Genomic DNA, 20,078 nt, shown 5'->3' with positions numbered 1-20,078 from the left:
ATTCAGTATGAACACACTCATCATCACCACTCAGAAATATGAAGTCAGTATGATTCAGATAAAACAGTCTGATCAAGTTGAAACAAAGGTGAAACTAATCTTGCAACAAAAAGAGTCGAGTGGACTGCGGTTTAAAGAGTTTAAAGGTTTAAAATGTGATCTTACCTGGTGATGAAACGTGACAGAAGAGAAGCAGCAACAATAACGTTCTCATCTTGATTTGATGAAGACGAGTGAGTGAAGGACCGAGCTGGATCAGCTGTTTCCTGTTATTTTACCTGTACAGAGGGAGGAGAGAGAGTTTCTGTCCTGACTGGAGATGAGCAGGTGACTCGTGAGTCTCTCACCTGTGAGCTCAGACTCAGAACATTGTGCAGATCCAGTCATGGGCGGGCTTCAGCCGGCCAGACCCGCCCATCCAGGAATTTTACCCACCCAGGTGAAATCAGCATCATCATTACAATAATCTCCCCCCCCCCCCTTATTTATTATGATGATGTTATTGGATTTGATTTATCAACATATTTATTATGTATTTAACTATCTTGCAACATTATGGTATGGAATATCCTCTTATTGTGGGATGAAAGGAAGAAAGAATTCCCTCCCTTTTATATGATAATATGGTTGAAGTCCTCCCTCTGCTGGTGATCTAAGAGACTGAAATGTTTCAGCAGCAGTAAATTAACATGACTCCAGAAACTGCTGAAAAGCTGCATGATGTAACAGTCAAGTTAATTTAATTCTAGTAATTCAAGTTAATAGTTTTAACCCACTAGTGAACAATGTGAAATTTTTTTCAATAAATACAGAGCAGCTGGAAGTTCATGTTTTTTCCCCTTCTTTTTACTTACTAGATCCCAACAGCGCACCAACTGATTCTTTTTCTATATCTATTTGAATGTTAATGGTCTAACAGAGCTCTGCTTAATCTAAATCTGGATTTAATCATTTGAAACCAAATTTTACCAAACTCTGATTAGATCTTATCTGAGATTACATTGTTGGTAAAACCCAGCATGTACTGGTATTGTTAGTTATTTTAACGTCCCTGTGGTTCATCAAAAAATCACCTACAAAACAAAATGATAATCAATTTCAGGAACAAGACGGAGCCTCAATGAGTTGTTAGATGAAGAGCTGCAGGCGACAGGCTGAATACTTACAACTTTTCAGTGATGTAACCAACTCTTTTTACCTCATTAAATCTAAGTGCTTTTATTTCCAGTTAATTTTTAAATATATTCCCCTTGAAATTGTCATGACAAACTATTCACCCGCCCATCTTCAGTCAGTACAGAAACACTTCCTCCTCCCTCTGTGAAGACAAACAGCAGGAAACAGTTGATCCAGCTCGGTCCTTCACTCACTTGACTTCATCAAATCAAGATGAGAACGTTATTGTTGTTGCTTCTCTTCTGTCACGTTTCATCACCAGGTAAGATCACATTTTAAACCTTTAAGCTCTTCAAACTTCACAGTCCACTCGACTCTTTTGCTCCAAGATTAGTACCACTTTCCATTGAATAGACACAACCTGTATTTTGGGTGTGACAGGGCAAAATTAGGTGGGCCATCTTTTCCCAGAACAATCTTTTGGACCAAAGTCTAGTTTGTTTGACTAGTGTGAGCTCTCTGTACCTTGTTCAAGTAAGGTACCCTTTCTTGGCCTTGGTACGGTTGGAAGAGGTGTGCATCAGCACAGTATAGTCGCTGACGCATGAGAACAAGCACAAGCACAAGCAAGGTTGTGCAATGTGGACGTGTGCTATCACGCTACGTTCCATAATCAAGATAACCAGGAATGTGAGGGCGCCGTCTATGACAATAAGCAACATAAAAGTCAGTTAAGTCATGGTCTCTCTGTTGTTCTACATTGTGCTGCGACCGCACGATGACATAGATATCTGTGTTCAGGCCTACAGTTACCTGCTAGTCTCCCATTAAGAGAAAAGAAAATGTTTAAACAAAGACACCATTGATAGAGGAGCCAACCACTGTTTTCCCAGTGTGAGACTTTGAGTGTGCCTTTAACTTGCTCATTGAACGAGCCATTTTCTGTTTTATTGTTTTTCTTTTGTTGTACAGCAGTGTTGGGTAACGTTACTTTTAAAGGTAACTCATTACGTTACAAGACAAACACGTTATGTCAGGGCATTATCTACTGAGAAAAGCAACACGTTAGAGTATTTCAGAGTTTGTGATGAGTGATGATAATGTGTGTATATCTATACTGAATGTATAAACCTTGTTTGTCCTGCAGTCAAACACTCCCTGAAGTTTGTCTTGACTGGATCGACTGGACTCCAAAACGTACCAGATTTCATGGCAGCTGTACTGGTTGATGACGTTCTGGTTGGTTACTGCGACACCAACAGAAAGATTGTAGAAGCAAAACAGGACTGGGTGAAGAAATTATTTGAAGACGAACCTCAGCACTTGGAGATGTTCACTCAGCAATGTGTTGAGGGGACTGCAATCTACTTTAAAAACACTATTGACAACTTGAAACAGCAATACAACCAAAGTGAAAGTAAGTATTGTGAGGGTACATTATATATGTACATATATATATATACACATACCAATCTGGGTAGTTGCTACTTGGATGCCAGTCATGACCCAGGTGCATGTCAGACTACAACACAGTCAGCCAAGTTTTCTGTTTTTTTCACCGTCTTGCACCTGGACCACTTTTGGTAACAGTTTAAAAGTTTCAACTTAGTTTCATCTTGACATTTGAAATGGTCTGGAACACAGCATTAGCTATGGAGACATGTTCAACCAAGCATCAGAGTGTGAAGGCAAGGGGATGTGACCTGTTATGTTCACACAACAAATGACAAAGTAGTAAAGTGTCAGGCATCAGTTTCCATTGAAGATTTCATCTCTACATTATTTCTGATTTCAGTCTCTGTTTCTTTCTCTGTCTCTGTCTCAGGTGTTCACATTTTACAGCGGATGGATGGCTGTGAGTGGGATGATGAGACCGGAGAGGTTGTTGGTTTTAATCAGTATGGTTATGATGGAGAAGACTTCCTATCATTCGACCTGAAGACAGAGACATGGATCGCTCCAAAACAACAGGCTGTCCTCACCAAACTGAGATGGGATGCTGACAAAACTAGAATCAAGTACAATCAGAATTACCTCACAGAGATTTACCCTGAGTGGCTGAAGAAGTATTTGGACTATGGGAGGAGCTCTCTGCTGAGAACAGGTAGAATCACATGACCTGATGTAGTTTAATGGACACAATCATGTTCATACAGTCTGCTCAGACTGAACTGTTGTTGTGTTTTCACTCCAGTCAGTAGACACTGACATTTCTTTCCATCAATGCTCAGACTGTGATAGCCCATGTACACTTACACTAGAAATAGTTTCATTGATCTCTCTCCAGAGCTTCCCTCAGTGTCTCTCCTCTGGAAGACTCCCTCCTCTCCAGTCAGCTGCCTCGCTACAGGTTTCTACCCTCACAGAGCCTCACTCGTCTGGAGGAAAGAAGGAGAGGAGCTTCATGAGGAGGTGGACCACGGAGAGATCCTCCCCAACCACGATGGAACCTTCCAGATGAGTGTTGACCTGAACCTTTCATCAGTCACACCTGAAGACTGGACGAGGTACGACTGTGTGTTTCAGCTCTCTGGTGTGAACGAGGACATCATCACCAAAGTGGAGAAAGGTCGGATTGCGTACTGCAGGGGTAAGAGTGAGCCTAATGTCATGTATAGTTTGTGTGTTACGTAGTAGGATATCTTGGAAATTGCACAACAGATATCCTTTAAGTGTGGTGGACAGTTGGACCAAAACAAAGAAAAACTTAGAAATTGGTCTCTGTGTTGCAACTACTACTTCAATTTCTACTTTATTGCCCCTTAGGGGAAATTTTTCTCACAGCCAGGTAAAACACAAAACACAGACATAAACATAAAAAATAATAAATATGTACCAATATGTAAAATCCTATGCAAAGTCTTGTGACATCAGGAGAATGTCTAATTTCATAATTTTTTGGAGGGGGCATTTTTGTGCACTTTTTAAATTGGAGACAGTACTGAGATGACTGGAAATGAGAAAGAGATGCAACAAACGTCCCTGTCACGTTCAAACTGGAGACGTTGTGTATCATGAGCTGCTGCTGCTGCACTTCATGAAACATCATTTGTGATACGTTGAACTATTCATCTACAGGATGACTAAGTGTGACATTTTGAAAAACATCTTTAAAACAACTTCAACCGCATTTAGAAGGCAGATGTGTGATTGCGTTTAACATATGTGTGACACTACACTATAATGGTAATTTTGTAAGCCCATGCATCAAGAACAAGGAAGAAGAGTGTGGGACAGTTGGCACCACCATGTGGCCATTTATAAGTACTTTGTTTGCTGTGATGAGATGCAGTGCAGTGAATGAATACGAAGGTAAGGCGTTGTTACTGTAAAGGATTATCCCAAAGGTCATGAATACTCTTCCAGAACCAACAGCATGGCTTGATAAATTGCACCAATGTGAAAGGACTCAAAGTGTGAATGTTCTGTTCTGGTCCCAGGTCCTCCCATAGGACTCTATGCAATTATTGCAGCCATTGTAGTGCTGATCCTCCTGTTGATTTGCACTGTGGCTATATTCATCCGGAAAAGAAAAGATATTGGTGAGGACCAAACATACATTTATTCCCCCAGATCTCGCCCTCATAGTCTTTTCTCTCCTTTATACATTCCGAAATGTTAGTCATTTTCTAACATTATTTTCTCTCATCTGTATTTCAGGGTGCTGTATCAACAGTAAGTATTTTGGACAAGCAACTAATAACTAATAAGCAATAACCGATATGAGAAGATGTCACTTTCACTTTGTTTACTGCCTGTCTTAACAGGGTCAGATCGGACCAGAAGGCTGAACTCACAACATTTTCCAGACTCTGAGAGAAAAACATCTGGAATGTACTGATGTTGCTGAAGAGGGTGTAACACTGGTGCCCAGTCAGACGAGGTCAACCAGTTTAACACTAACACAAACAGCTGATGTTGGACTGACAGGGATCATTACCCTGTTAATTATAACATATAAATATGAGTATTTCACAGTTATTATAAACAGTATTGGAATATTGTGTTTATTGACAGTAATCTTATAAGTTCTGATGACATATTTTTTACTTAAAAGTTAGTAAACAGTTACTGTTTACTTTTTAAATGGAAATACTATTTTTACACCACTTAACCAGCCCCACCACAATCATCCCCGCTCACAGAAGTATTCACATGATCTACATTAACATGGTGTGATACCTATAATCAAAATGTTCCAATGACAACATTACAAATCTTTGGTCATTTCTTTGATCAGTTTCTTATGCAGACACATTTTATTACAATTCCAATTAAATAGTGATTACTACAGTAATGTAATTAACAGCTGTTATTCTGATCTGAGGATTAATCATTAACTGTATATCAAAGATAATGTTAAAGAGATCATTGTCTGTTCTTAAATGATTGACAGACTGATCATAAAATTGTAACGCCATCTCTATGCCGATGATACACTCCTGTACTGTTGTGCTAAAACTGCAAATAAAGCCACTGCAATTCTCCAGCAAGCTTATGACAAACTGCAAGATTCTCTTTTTTAACCTAAAAATACTCCTTAATACAAACAAAACCAAATGCATAATATTCTCAAGAGCCAGAGATATTGCTGTCATTGGTCTGTATGTTACCACTCTAACAGGACACAGTATTGAAAGGGTGTCTGAACAAAAATATTAGCACGACTGGGGTAACGACAACAATGGATTGAACTCAGATACACAACTCAACACAGAGTTAGGCAGGGTAATAGTCTTTACTCAAAAAATAGATTCGGTACACGGGTGGTCAGGTAGCGGAGGCAAACAATTCAGGCAGAAGCGAGGTCGATGGAAACACAGGCTGTAGTCAAAATCAGGAATCACTAGTAGACATTTGGAACAAAGGCTTGGATGCTATGCACGGGCAAAACGACGAACTTGCAACAAACAGGGGAAACACAGGGCTATATATACACACACAGAACAGGTGAAAGTAATCAGGGCAGGGACAGACAATCAGGGAGGAGGATAAAAACACATGAACAGGGAAGGGGGATCTGAAACGAAAGGAGAGGTAAATACACCAAGATACAACAGGGACAAAGCTATAACATGGACCGAGTCATACAAATATTTGGGTATCTGGTTGGATCAGAAAGATACCTTTACATTTCATATCAACACACCTGTCAGCAAGCTAAGACAAAAAATGTGTTATTTATACAGAAACCAAATGTTTTGCAGTAGAACGGATCACTGAAGCTGTCTTTTTACTGATCCTGGATTATATTGATGTTATCTATAGACATGCTTCTGTCTCCACTCTTAGTCCACTAGACTTGGTTTATCACTCCACCAACAGATTCAATACTGGTGACTATTATTCCACTCATCATTGTATTCTGTATGAAAAAGTTGGATGGCACCTTTAATTGGATGGTGCCGTTTAAACTTGACACAGTTATACCTATAGTTCAGTTTAAGACTGTGATTACAAATTTCGTTTGAGTGAATACGTTTCAAACTTCTTATCTGTTATCATTTTAATGTACCCATTCTGTTTATTCGGTCTGTGATCATGTTCGTTGTTTCTGTTTGTTATCACATTTTTGCACCTGTTTTTTTTTTTTGTATTGGTGCTCTTGACCTCACTGGAAATGACGGCCGTCCATGACGGATTTAAATAAAGGTTGAATGAAAAGGCGGTCATGTTAAAGCTTTTCCTTACACTACAGACGGATATCTACTGGGGATGTAAATGTCTGCACAGTAATACGTTCCAGAATGTGTTTTCTAATACCGAATGAAGTGAGGAAATGGATCATTGTGTCAGACAGCTTTCATAGTCTACGGGAGGGGAGGAGTCAGAGAGAAACTTAAAACCTGCCCTCCAGCAGGTAAAGTTCACACAGTCAGTTAACTGACCCAGAATTTCAGTTATTGCTCCTTCTGGAACAGAAAACCCAGAGTTTCCCTCATCTCAGGATTAACAGACTGAGAGTTTTCACCTAATCTTTCTGAAATATGGGTCTTATTTATTTTCAGCTTTATCTGAACAAGATAAGAACGTTGTTTTTGATGCTTTTCTTTTGTCACAGTTCATCAACAGGTAAGATCACAGTTTGTTTCATTACTCTATATAATGTTTGATATATGATCAGTGCAAGGGACTTATCTCTTTAAACAACCCTGTGTTGTGAAATGCTAAAACATAATGAACCTTTTTCTTTGTGTCTACTTAAAGAAAGCTGCTTTCCACTCAGCTCTGCATGTTTGTTTACATGTAAAACAAAGTCACGTTTACAGTAAACGAGCTGTCCTCAGAAGGAAAATTAGACTTTTTATAGCTAGAAAAGGTGGCAGGGTCCGCCAAATATAAACAAAGTAAAACAGTAGAAAATTGTGTTGTTTATTAAGGTCAGTTTATTCATTCAGGCATGAAAACTGTTTTTTATTTAGTTTGTTAAGCATAAAAAATTCAGTCAATGAAGATCTTTTTCCTCAGATTGAAATTTTATTCCCCAAAACTACATAGTGCACCTTCAAACACACCTACTATATACTGAATACATCATATTTGTGATGATTGATGATAATGTGTTTATATCTATACTAAATATATAGACATTGTTTGTCCTGCAGTCAAACATTCCCTGAAGTTTGTCTTGACTGGATCAACTGGACTCCCAAACTTACCAGATTTCATGGCAGCTGTGCTGGTTGATGACGTTCTGGTTGGTTACTGCGACACCAACAGAAAGATCGTAGAACCAAAACAGGACTGGGTGAAGAAATTATTTGACGACAAACCTAAGCACTTGGAGATGTTCACTCAGCAGTGTGTTGGGGGAACTGCAATCTTCTTCAAAAACACTATTGACATTTTGAAGCAGCAATACAACCAAAGTGAAGGTAATTATTGTGAGGGAAATTCTCAAATGTCCTTTATTATTTTGATGTGTTGTTCTTACATATGAAATCGAATAATATAGATACAGCATTATTATGTGTAAAGTAAAATCTTATCATGAGCTCCATCTTATGACAATCATGTGGTTGCAGAGTATGAATAGATGTACTCATGTATTGTACATTGTAATATGCTGTGAAAATTAACATAAGAAAATTAATTGAGGAGTTCATCCTGAAGGGGATTGGTGAGGGCTCTTCTGTGTATATGTGTTCTGAAAATAGGTTAATGTATGACACACAACAATGATTAAAGTGTGTAGGAAGTTGTATGTGTTTCATGAGGCGGATGTGGAGATGATTGGAATGGTGCTTTAAGTAAATTCCTGTGCAAACCTGTGACTATGCCACAGTAGTGAGTATTAGTTTCTGCAGCTATAAATTATGAGGAGAGACCACCTCTCTTCAGTCATCATCTATGTGCTGCTGATGTGTGACGTGTGATAAAGAAATATTGTGTCAAACTTGGTGTTTTGACCAACTTTCATCTGCACTCGACAAGTGACACAACACTTTTTTCTGCTTTACTGCTCAGCATAAAGTAAGCATAACATCTGTTTGCCAACAGTGAACCATCCGGGTATGTGCTACTTGCATGCCAGTCGTGACCCAGGCGTATGTCAGACTTTCAGAACTGTCCAAGAACATTTGAAATTAACATACTAAGCTTCCTATAAGCCAATAAAAGTAGTCATTGGAATATATAATCACAACCACTTTATTTGGTGCACCTGTTTCTTTACCAAAAACCTTCACGAGTGTGCGATTGTCTGACATCATGAAACAACAATTTATACTTTATAGTGCAACTTTCCACCTTGCCCTGAGGGTAGGGTGCACTACCTGAGTGCAGAATTTGTGTGACCTTTTGTAACAGTCAGCCATTTTTCTGTTTACTTTTGCCGTCTTGCACGAGGAATACTTTGAGGTCAGAAGCTGAACGTTTCAACTTAGAAATCCTGACCTTTGACATGGTCTGGAACACAGCATTAGCCATGTAGACATGTTCAACCAAGCTTCAGAATGTGTAAGAACGGTGATATATGTGACTTCTGTAATGTTCATATGACAATTGTCAAAGTAGGAAAGTGTCGGCGTCAGTTTCCACTGAAGATTTCATTACTATATCATTTCTCAATTTCTGATCATTTCACTCTCTGTTTCTTTCTCTGTCTCTGTCTCAGGTGTTCACATTTTACAGAGGATAAGTGGCTGTGAGTGGGATGATGAGACCGGAGAGATTGTTGGTTTTAATCAGTATGGTTTTGATGGAGAAGACTTCATATCATATGACCTGAAGACAGAAACATGGATCGCTCCAAAACAACAGGCTGTTATCACCAAACTGAAATGGGATGCTGACAAAGCTAGAATGAAGTTCAATCAGAATTACCTCAAAGTGATTTTCCCTGAGTGGCTGAAGTTGTATTTGGACTATGGGAGGAGCTTTCTGCTGAGAACAGGTAGAATCACCTGACCTGATGTAGTTTAATGGACACAATCATGTTCATACAGTCTGCTCAGACTGAACTGTTGTTGTGTTTTCACTCCAGTCAGTCTGACATTACATTGTTGTCTCTGTTTATTTTTTATAGCTGTAAGATTCAATGTCGTCCTAACCAATCAGTAGACACTGATATTTTGGCTGTTCTGAAAATGTCCATCGATGCTCAGAATGTGATAGTCAGAGAACACTTCGCATTAGTTAAGTCAGTTTGTAGTCTCAGTGTTTCAAACTAGAAATATTTTCATTGAACTCTCTCCAGATCTTCCCTCAGTGTCTCTCCTCCAGAAGACTCCCTCCTCTCCAGTCAGCTGCCTCGCTACAGGTTTCTACCCTCACAGAGCCTCACTCGTCTGGAGGAAAGATGGAGAGGAGCTTCATGAGGAGGTGGACCACGGAGAGATCCTCCCCAACCACGATGGAACCTTCCAGATGAGTGTTGACCTGAACCTTTCATCAGTCACACCTGAAGACTGGACGAGGTACGACTGTGTGTTTCAGCTCTCTGGTGTGAAGGAGGAAATCATCACCAAACTGGAGAAAGATCGGATCAGAACCAATGAAAGTAAGAGTGAGTCAGAGGTTACATAGTAAGGTACCTCAAATATTGCACAACAGATTTATATGAAATTTGATGGAAAATTAGATATGTAAAAAATAATCCTATGGTAAGTCTCATGACATCAGGAGAATTTATAATTTCATTAATTTTTGAAGGGGGCAAATTTTATGCAATTTTTAAATTAGAGACAGTACTGAGATGACAGGCAATGAGAAAGAGATGCAACAAACGTCCCTGTCACGTTAAAACTGGAGACGTTGTGGTTCATGAGCTGCTGCTGCTGCACTTCATGAAACATTATTTGTAATATGTTGAACTATTCGTCTACAGGATAACCGACTGTGACGTTTTCAAAACCTGTGATACATTTTTATAACAACTACAACCACATTTTGAAGGCAGTTGTTGGTCTTTATTCTGAGAGGCCAAGCAAAGTTTGATGGCTTTGAATGTACAGGTGGCACTACATTAAAATGGTGATTTAGTAAGCCCATGCATCAAGAACAAGGACAAAGAGTGTGGCACCACCATGTGGCCATTTATAAGTACTTTTTTTTTTTTACAGTGGCAGAAATCTTTCCTCCTGGATTTCTTGGTTCAGTCGTGTACTCAACTTTCACTTGACATATTTCTGCCTATGAATGAATGAAAAGATAAGCTATTGTCACTGATAAGGAATATCCAAAAGGTCATGAAAAGTCTTCCAGAACTAACAGCATGGCTCGATAAATTCCACCAATGTGAAATTACCCAAAGTGTGAATGCTCTGTTTGGGTTCCAGATCCTCCCACAGAAATCGATGCAACTATTGGAGTCACTGTAGCACTGATCCTCCTGTTGATTTGCACGGTGGCATTGTGCATCTGGAGAAGAAACAATTATGGTGAGGAACAAAGATAATTTTACTCCCTCAAACCCCGCCCTGATAATGGTCTTTTCTCCACTATTATTCATTCTGAAATGTTAATATTTTTTTTCATTGTTTTCTCTCATCTGTATTTCAGGTTTTTGACTTGGCAAAAAGTATTTTGAACAATCAACTAATCACTAATTGCCAATAACCAATATGAAAAGACTCTTCAGTGGAGTGGGTGAAGGAAGGACAGTCTTCTTTTTGGCTGATAAAGCTGCAGTATGGAACATGCAACATGACTTAATGATGGCGTGAGAATGAAAGAGTGAGAACAAAATGACAAAAGTGTGCACGTTGTCTGTTAATGAAGTATAAATATAACATATATGTAAAAAATGAAAAACAAAGATCAGGTTGTGATTTCATAAAACTGATGATGAAATCAAAACCCAAATCTATAGATTTTTATGAAGCATTTATGTTGTCTCAACATGACTTTTAGAAATATGTCCGCTTAATTTTATTGTAAGAATTTCAATGATTGTAATCAATGTTTCTTAATATTGTTCCTTTACATTTGTTTGTCCCTGAATTAAGATAATAACATTCAGATATTAAGTTCTTCACAGTCATTATATACAATATTTGAATATTGAGTTCATTGACAGTAATATTATAATTTCTGGGTTACAGTTAGAGCCATCTCTATGCTGATGATACTGTTCTGTACTGTTGTACTAAAACTGCACATGAAGCCGTCACAATTCTCCAGCAAGCTTTTGACAAAATGCAAGATTCTCTTTTTTAAACTGAAATTAGTCCTCAATGCAAACAAAACCAAATTCATGATATTCTCTAAAGACATGCCTCTTACTCCACTAGACTCAGTTTATCACTCTGACCTCAGATTCATCACTGATGACTGTTATTCCACTCATCATTTCATTCTGTATGGAAAAGTTGGATGGCACCTTTAACTTGGAACATTTTACAACATACATTTAAACTTGACACAGTTATACCTATAGCTCAGTTTAACACAATGATTACAAACTACTCTGCATTGAAGTGTAGCTGTTTTTAACAACGTGCTGTCCTGTATAGTTGTTTATTGTGTATCTTTTATACACTTTCTGTTTTATTTGTGGTTTTTCATGTTCATTTGATGCAGTTTCTGATCATTTTCAGCACTTTTTTCTATTTATTTGTATTCTCGTATATTGTTTATTATCTGTTATCATTTTAATGTACCCATTCTGTTTATTCACTCTGTGATCATGTTCGTTGTTTCTGTTTTTTATCACATTTTTGCCCCTTTTTTTTTTGTATTGGTGCTCTTGACTTGACTGAAAATGACGGCTGTCTCTGAAGGATTTAAATAAAGGTTGAATTAGAAAGCGTTCATGTTAAAACTTTTCCTTACACTACAGACTGATATCTAGTGGGGACTTAAACATCTGCACAGTAAAATGTTCCAGTATGTGTTTTTTAATATTGAGTGTGTAAGTGAGGCAATGGATCATTGTGTCAGACAGGTTTCAGAGTCTACGGGAGGGGAGGAGTCATAGAGAAACTTAAAACCTGCCCTCCAGCAGGTAAAGTTCACACAGTCAGTTAACTGACCCAGAAGTTCAGTTATCGCTCCTTCTGGAACAGAAAACCCAGAGTTTCCCTCATCTCAGGATTAACAGACTGAGAGTTTTCACCTCATCTTTCTGAAATATGGGTCCTTTAACACGGCTTTGTCCAAACAAGATGAGAACGTTGTTTTTGTTGCTTTTCTTCTGTCACATGTTCATCAACAGGTAAGATCACAGTTTGTTTCATTCCTCTTTATTATGTTTGATTTATGAGCAGCATAAGGGAATGACTAGCATTCCTGTTATAAAATGATAAAACATAATGAACCTTGTACCGTGTCCTGGAGCTCTTTTGTTTACTTTGCACACAGCTCTGCATGTTGTTTCCATGAAGAACAAGGCAATTCTTAAATTAGTTTCACCTTTACTCAAAGGGGCATTATGTAGTTTTGGAGGAGAAATTCAAACTCAGAATTTTAACATTTACAATACTAATACAAACTCAAAAATATTTTATTCCTTCCATAAGTGAATAAATGAGCTATTATCAGAGGAATTCCAGAACACTGTTTGAAGCTAGAAAGGTGGCAGGGTCCGCCACATATGAAAAAGTTAAACAGTATGAATTGTGTTGACTGTTATGGTCAGTTTATTAAAAAAATTGAATTAACATTTCTTACACAAAACTACATAGTGCACCTTTAAATACATCTACTGGATACTGAGTACACCATATTGATAATGTGTGTATATCCTGAATGTATAAACCTTGTTTGTCCTGCAGTCAAACACTCCCTGAAGCTTTTCTTGACCGGATCGACTGGATTCCCAAGCTTCCCAGATTTCATGGCAGCTGTGCTGGTTGATGACATTCTGGTTGGTTACTGTGACACCAACAGAAAGATCGTAGAACCAAAACAGGACTGGGTCAAGACATTATTTGAAGACGAACCTCAGCACTTGGAGATGTACACTCAGCAGTGTGTTGAGGGGACTGCAATCTTCTTCAAAAACACTATTGACAACTTGAAGCAGCAATACAACCAAAGTGAAGGTAAGAATGTAAATCATATTTGATTTTTTTCAATTCTTTTTTATAATAATGGCAACACAATAACATCTGTTTGCCAACAGCGACATGTTGGACATGCACCTGGTCACATTGCAGGTCTCCATTCCTGAGAAAAAGAAAGTCAAAATGGCAACTACATTAATTTTATTTCACCTTCTTTCATTGATTTGTCAAATATTCAGACTGATAGGGTTTAACATTCACCTGCACAGGTGGTCAATGACCCTCATGCTTAAAGTTCAAGTTCATCAAGTTTGTGTTGCTGCAGAATATCTGAAAAAACAAGTAAGACTATGTAAGATTCCATCTTCAACATTTGGTATTAATATCATTAGCTTCTCTTAGCCATTAAAACAGCCATTTTATTTGGCGCTCCTGTTTGACTGCTCTTAAGGTTGTGGTCACACATACAGCAGGTGCTTTTTATTTACCTGCATTCACATTTATCTTACCACAGCCTTTCAGAGAGCACAGAACTTAACATTTCAAGAAAAAGTACAATGGGACACCACTAACAGTCTGACCTGTAAAGACTCGAAGAACTTCAGGAGAGTGTGGTTGTCTGACGTTGTGGTGTAAAACACAGCATTAGGCATGTAGAATAAGTTTCAAAGTGTCAGTTTGTATGAGTCGTTTTCATGGTGAAATGTCTTGTGTGGCCTGTTGCTCTGTCACTGGTAATCTGAACATACTGTTTCCATTGAATTTACAATGTTTTCTCCACCTAATGCAGAAGAACCCAGAATCAAAACAAACCATGTATTAAACCTACCAGTCAGTGTCACTGTCACTCATTACCAAAACTAACTGAACTGATGTCCAGAGCCCAGAAAATAAAAGCAAAGTTTTGATAAAACAGAGTTTTCCCTATCATGACAGTTGGTATGGTGCTTTATAGATGCAAATTCACAGATTCCCTACATAGTCGAGATGTCTTTAATTGAAAACACCAGTTCAGGATGGATTGAAAATGAGGGGAGAGCGATGTAACAAAGGTCACCCAGACTCCAACCAGGGACCTGAAAGTTTATGGTCAGCACATTGTGACCTTTGAGCTAAGAAATAAAATATGGGTTTATGACTCCTATAAAGAAAATGTGCACCACATGACTTGGAGATCAGCAGTCTTTCATGCAATGGACAATATTTATTACACAAACTTTTCACTGGAGATTTAATCTGTACATCATTACTGATTTCAGTCTCTGTCTCTGTCTCAGGTGTTCACATTTTACAGAGGATGAATGGCTGTGAGTGGGATGATGAGACCGGAGAGATTATTGGTTTTAATCAGTATGGTTATGATGGAGAAGACTTCATATCATATGACCTGAAGACAGAGACATGGATCGCTCCAAAACAACAGGCTTTCCTCACCAAACAGAGATGGGATGCTGAGAAATATAGAATAACAAAGAACGAGAAATACCTCAAAGTGATTTTCCCTGAGTGGCTGAGGAAGTATTTGGACTATGGGAGGAGCTTTTTGCTGAGAACAGGTAGAATCACCTGACCTGATGTAGTTTAATGGACACAATCATGTTCATACAGTCTGCTCACACTGAACTGCTGTTGTGTTTTCAATCCAGTCAGTCTGACATTACATTGGTGTCTATGTTTATTTTCTGTAGCTGTAAAATGTAATGTTTTCCTAACCAATCAGTAGAAACTGACATTTTGGCTGTTCTTAAGTTACTTTGCATCGATGCTCAGACTGATAGCCAGAGTACACTTAGCATTAGTTAAGTACGTTTGCTGTCTCAGTGTTTCAAACTAGAAATAGTTTCATTGAACTCTCTCCAGATCTTCCGTCAGTGTCTCTCCTCCAGAAGACTCCCTCCTCTCCAGTCAGCTGCCTCGCTACAGGTTTCTACCCTCACAGAGCCTCACTCGTCTGGAGGAAAGATGGAGAGGAGCTTCATGAGGAGGTGGACCACGGAGAGATCCTCCCCAACCACGATGGAACCTTCCAGATGAGTGTTGACCTGAACCTTTCATCAGTCACACCTGAAGACTGGACGAGGTACGACTGTGTGTTTCAGCTCTCTGGTGTGAAGGAGGAAATCATCACCAAACTGGAGAAAGATCAGATCAGGACCAACTGGGGTAAGAAACACTGATTTAACTTTGTTTTGAATGCTGGATAGCTTCAGTTTGGCTTTCTTGTCAGTTTATACACTGCCTGGCCAAAGAAAAATTCACCACCAAAAGAAAATTCACACACTCTAATATTTCGTTGGACTGCCTTTAGCTTTGATTACGGCACACATTCGCTGTGGCATTGTTTCAATAAACTTCTGCAATATCACAAGATTTATTTCCATCCAGTGTTGCATTAATTTTTTACCAAGATCTTGTATTGATGATGGGAGAGTAGGACCACTGTGCAAAGCCTTCTCCAGCACATCCCAAAGATTCTCAGTGGGGTTAAGGTCTGGACTCTGTGGTGGCCAATCCATGTGTCAAAATGATGTCTCATGCTCCCTGAACCACTCTTTCACAATCTGAGCCCGATGAGTTCTGGCATTGTCATCTTGGAATATGCACGTGCCATCAGGGAAGAAGAAATCCATTGATGGAATAACCTGGTCATTCAGTATATTCAGGTAGTCAGCTGACCTCATTCTTTGGGCACATAATGTTGCTGAACCTCGACCTGACCAACTGCAGCAACCCCAGATCACAGCACTGCCCCAACAGGCTGGTACAGGAGGCACTAGGCATGATGGGTGCATCACTTCATCTGCCTCTCTTCTTACCCTGATGCGCCCATCACTCTGAACCAGGGTAAATCTGGACCCATACCACATGACCTTCTTCCAGAGTCAAATCTTTATGCTCCCTAGCAAACGGAAGCCTTTTTTTCTGATTAGCCTCACTGATTAGTGGTTTTCTTAAGGCTACACAGCTGTTCAGTCCCAATCCCTTGAGTTCCCTTCGCATCGTGCATGTGGAAATGCCCTTAATTTCGCTTTTAAACATAGGCCTGAGTTCTACTGTTGTTTTTCTATGATTTGATTTCACCAAATGTTTAAGTGATCGCCAATTACGATTCATCAGGATTTTTTTCTGACCACATTTCTTCCTTTAAGAAGATGGTTCCCCACTACCCTTCCAGTTTTTAATAATGCGTTGGACAGTTCTTAACCCAATTTTAGTAGTTTCTGCAATCTCCTTGGATGTTTTCTCTGCTTGATGCATGCCAATGATTTGACCCTTCTCAAACAGACTAACATCGTTTCCACAACTGCAGGATGTGTCTATCGACATGGTTGTTTAAGAAATGAGAAGCTCCTGATTGCATCAGTTGGGGTTAAATAACTTGTTGCCAGCTGAAAGATAATCGCCCAAGCAGTAATTATCCAATAGGAGGCTCTTACCTATTTGTTTAGTTAAATCCAGGCGGCAACTTTTTTTGGCCAGGCAGCTTATAATCTCAAATATTTTCTTTAGATAGATAGATAGACAGATAGACAGATAGATAGATAGATAGACAGACAGACTGATAGATAGATAGATAGACAGACAGACTGATAGATAGATAGATAGATAGATAGATAGATAGATTAAAACAGGTAATAACATTATGAATACTGTATGTGTGATGGAGAGTTGGATGGATTTATATCTGTTCTAACTGCACATGTTGTTTTCTTTTCTCTCTCTTTTCTTTTCTGCTGAACAGAGGAGCCCAGTAAAGACACCGGCCTGATTGTCACACTGGTTCTTATTGCTGTCGTCCTGATCACTACTATTGGATTTGTTGTTTACAAGAAGAAGAAAGGTGAGTAACATTTAAAAGCACCAACATCTGCAGCAGCTCAGAGTATAAACATCTGATTTATGTGTCAGTTTATATGAGAGAGATCCAGTGGGGAAAATAAGACAAAAGAGGTTCTGAAATTTTAAACCGTGACAAGTGGAATGATTTGTCTTTTCTTATTATTTCAGTCAATCTCCCTCCAACACATAAGTCCATCTTATATTTATTCTATAGTTTCTGATCTGGTCACACTGTAGATTAAAAAGCTTTTCAGTGGAACCCAGTTGCAAAATTCAAAAACCTTTCTGGCCGGCTGTTCTTTCTTTCTCAGATCAAAGTGTTTTTGTGAATCTTAATGTTAGAGTGCCGCTGCAGTTTTGACCATTTCGGAGTCAGTGCTCAAACATTTTCTTAGAGACTAGCCTACTCATACATCATTTTAGCTGTAAGGCATATTTTATTTCATGTCATGTGGCAGCTCAGCTCAATACTTCCTCTCCAGGTGAACATGGCTCTGAAGAAGAAAAGGAAAGGATGGAAGAAGAGGGAGCAGGAACCAGCACCTAACTATAAACAGGTACATTATTGGATGTTACTGTGTGACTATGAAGTAAATAAGACACAGTACATCATCTGTATGATCAGGTTGGACCACTTGTTTCTTGTTATTTATTGTTGTGTCACAAGTAATAGAATGAATGGCAGGTATGTTTCATAATACACCACATATGTATTTCTCTATGTCAGTCGTACTCAGGTCAGACAGTCAAAGTGAGGTCTGTTGTGTGTTTCAAGCAAACAGATGCACAAATGAGCAGATTGCGTTTGTTTTTAATTAGCAGTTTGATGATGGACAAACATGTTGCATCATTTCTAAGTCGGTTCATCAAATTCCCAGTTTAGTTTCCTGCCCACCCTGCTGAGAGCTGAGATGTTCTGTGCAGGAGAAGAGAACTAACAGAATGTTTCTGACCTCTCAGCTGCTGTCAACAGACTGAATCCAGAAACATGACTGACAAACACACCGCCCTGCTCACAGAGACGTCATGAGGAACAACAGATACAAGGACAAGACAACAAAAGTATTCACACCTCTACAGCTGCTTTCATTTAGTTTAAGTACATTTCATTTTCTGGTGTTCAAATCATGAATAAATACAAAACAAATGTCGACTCTGATGATAATAATCCAAAGAATTTGCTGCTGATGTTTTGATAACTTCTTAATATAAAAATGATCAAACTTTATTTTGCTTGTATATGTATTTAATCTGTGACAACAGCTGGTGTTGAAATCACAAACAAGTATGTTAAACCTGGTTTATAATAAGGAAAAACTGTAATTTTCTGTAGAATATTTTACAGTGATTTACAATATTTCAAATTATTTCATGTCGTTTCACTTCAAACTTTCAGTACATCAATACAATATTCTTTTAAATATGGCTACAGAAATATCATACTATATATACTTTTTTTTATTAAATACAAGAAGCTGAAAACAAAGTTATGTTTTCTGTTGAATTTCTGTAAATACTGAATGCATGTAAAGTCTGATTCACTTGCACTCCTTCATTTCTTTTGTACTGATGTTTGTTTTTTAATAAAAAGCTCTTTATGTAAATACATGTAAATCCTCTGTGTGTCTGTAGTTACTGTGACATGAATAGAACCTGAGAACTTCCACATTAATGTCACACTGCTGGTTTGATACATAAGGATGAAGGTAAACCTTTAAAAGAGAAACACGAGTTCATAAAACACACATTGATAGAAACATCTGCTGTGTTGAGACTTTATCTCATGTGAACCTCCTGTGAACCTGCGTCCTCATATAAGGGACGTCACATTTTGGGTTTTCTGCACCTTAAACTTCACTCTGCTTTACTCAGACCTGTTGTTCTCATTCTTGGACACCTGTTTCTGCCATCTACTGGTCACAAAGGCACAATACATTAATGAGAGCAGAAGCAGTCCCAGCCGGTTCAGTTGAGGTTGTAATGGCCGTGATGCTCAGCTCTGTGAGGTTGATGTGGGGAGACCAGTTATCCTGGCAGCTGTGTTGGTTCTGTATGTGAGTCTGGCCCGGTTCTTAACAGAACATGTTGAAGAAGCAGGTGGAACAGTACAGTAGGATGGGCTGGATGATATTCAGCTACAACAGCAGGAGGAGTCTTTATTGATTTTTATGTTTTTATCATTATATGATACACCTACAGGGCATATTTCTCTGTCAGGAGCAGACAGGTTGTTGAATGCATAATGTGTAATCATGTTAATGTTTGAATGCTCCGCTATGTTCACCAGCTCGTCTCTAACTGTGTCTGTCTGCTGTTTGGTGCAGAGCAGATAGTGTACAGTGTTTGTTTTCTTTGTCAGCTGTTATTTCTCTCTGAGCTCGTCTCTACAACGGACACATTTCACATGATTAGATCCTTCATTAATATAAAGTACTGAGTAGTTCAGTTTCACATACTAAACCTGAAACCAACACTGAGGAAATACTTTACACTAGTGGTGTTTCTCAGCCTAATGAAAGTCATGACACAGTTTCCTAAAGTACATTGTGATTGTTTATTGACAGAATGAGTGTGAGAAGAAACCGGAGCACCTGGAGAAAACCCACAAACACACAGAGAGAATGAGCAGACTTCATGCAGGTTGGATGTTGATGCTGTCTTCATTCTCGTGGCAGG

The 20,078-nt window shown here is 38.7% G+C and overlaps 2 protein-coding genes across 2 annotated transcripts; both read left to right on the top strand.

The window, feature by feature from the left end:
* The first annotated feature begins 1,389 nt into the window (after window positions 1-1,389).
* Window positions 1,390-5,614, top strand: LOC115578668 (major histocompatibility complex class I-related gene protein-like). Its single transcript, XM_030411746.1, has 7 exons — window positions 1,390-1,438; window positions 2,264-2,533; window positions 2,942-3,220; window positions 3,404-3,706; window positions 4,557-4,658; window positions 4,777-4,791; window positions 4,884-5,614. Exons 1-7 carry the CDS (start codon window positions 1,390-1,392, stop codon window positions 4,955-4,957), a joined length of 1,092 nt encoding a protein of 363 aa, XP_030267606.1. The 3' UTR covers window positions 4,958-5,614.
* Window positions 5,615-7,043: 1,429 nt separating this feature from the next.
* Window positions 7,044-19,010, top strand: LOC115578663 (major histocompatibility complex class I-related gene protein-like). Its single transcript, XM_030411739.1, has 7 exons — window positions 7,044-7,188; window positions 13,332-13,601; window positions 14,840-15,118; window positions 15,423-15,725; window positions 17,305-17,403; window positions 17,885-17,959; window positions 18,363-19,010. Exons 1-6 carry the CDS (start codon window positions 7,104-7,106, stop codon window positions 17,947-17,949), a joined length of 1,101 nt encoding a protein of 366 aa, XP_030267599.1. The 5' UTR covers window positions 7,044-7,103; the 3' UTR covers window positions 17,950-17,959; window positions 18,363-19,010.
* The last annotated feature ends 1,068 nt before the right edge of the window (window positions 19,011-20,078 follow it).

The sequence above is a fragment of the Sparus aurata genome, chromosome 3 (assembly GCF_900880675.1).
Source record: "Sparus aurata chromosome 3, fSpaAur1.1, whole genome shotgun sequence".
NCBI classification, from domain to species: domain Eukaryota; kingdom Metazoa; phylum Chordata; class Actinopteri; order Spariformes; family Sparidae; genus Sparus; species Sparus aurata.
The sequence above is the reverse complement of the archived record's forward strand: the minus strand, read 5'-3'. Positions and strand labels throughout refer to the sequence as shown.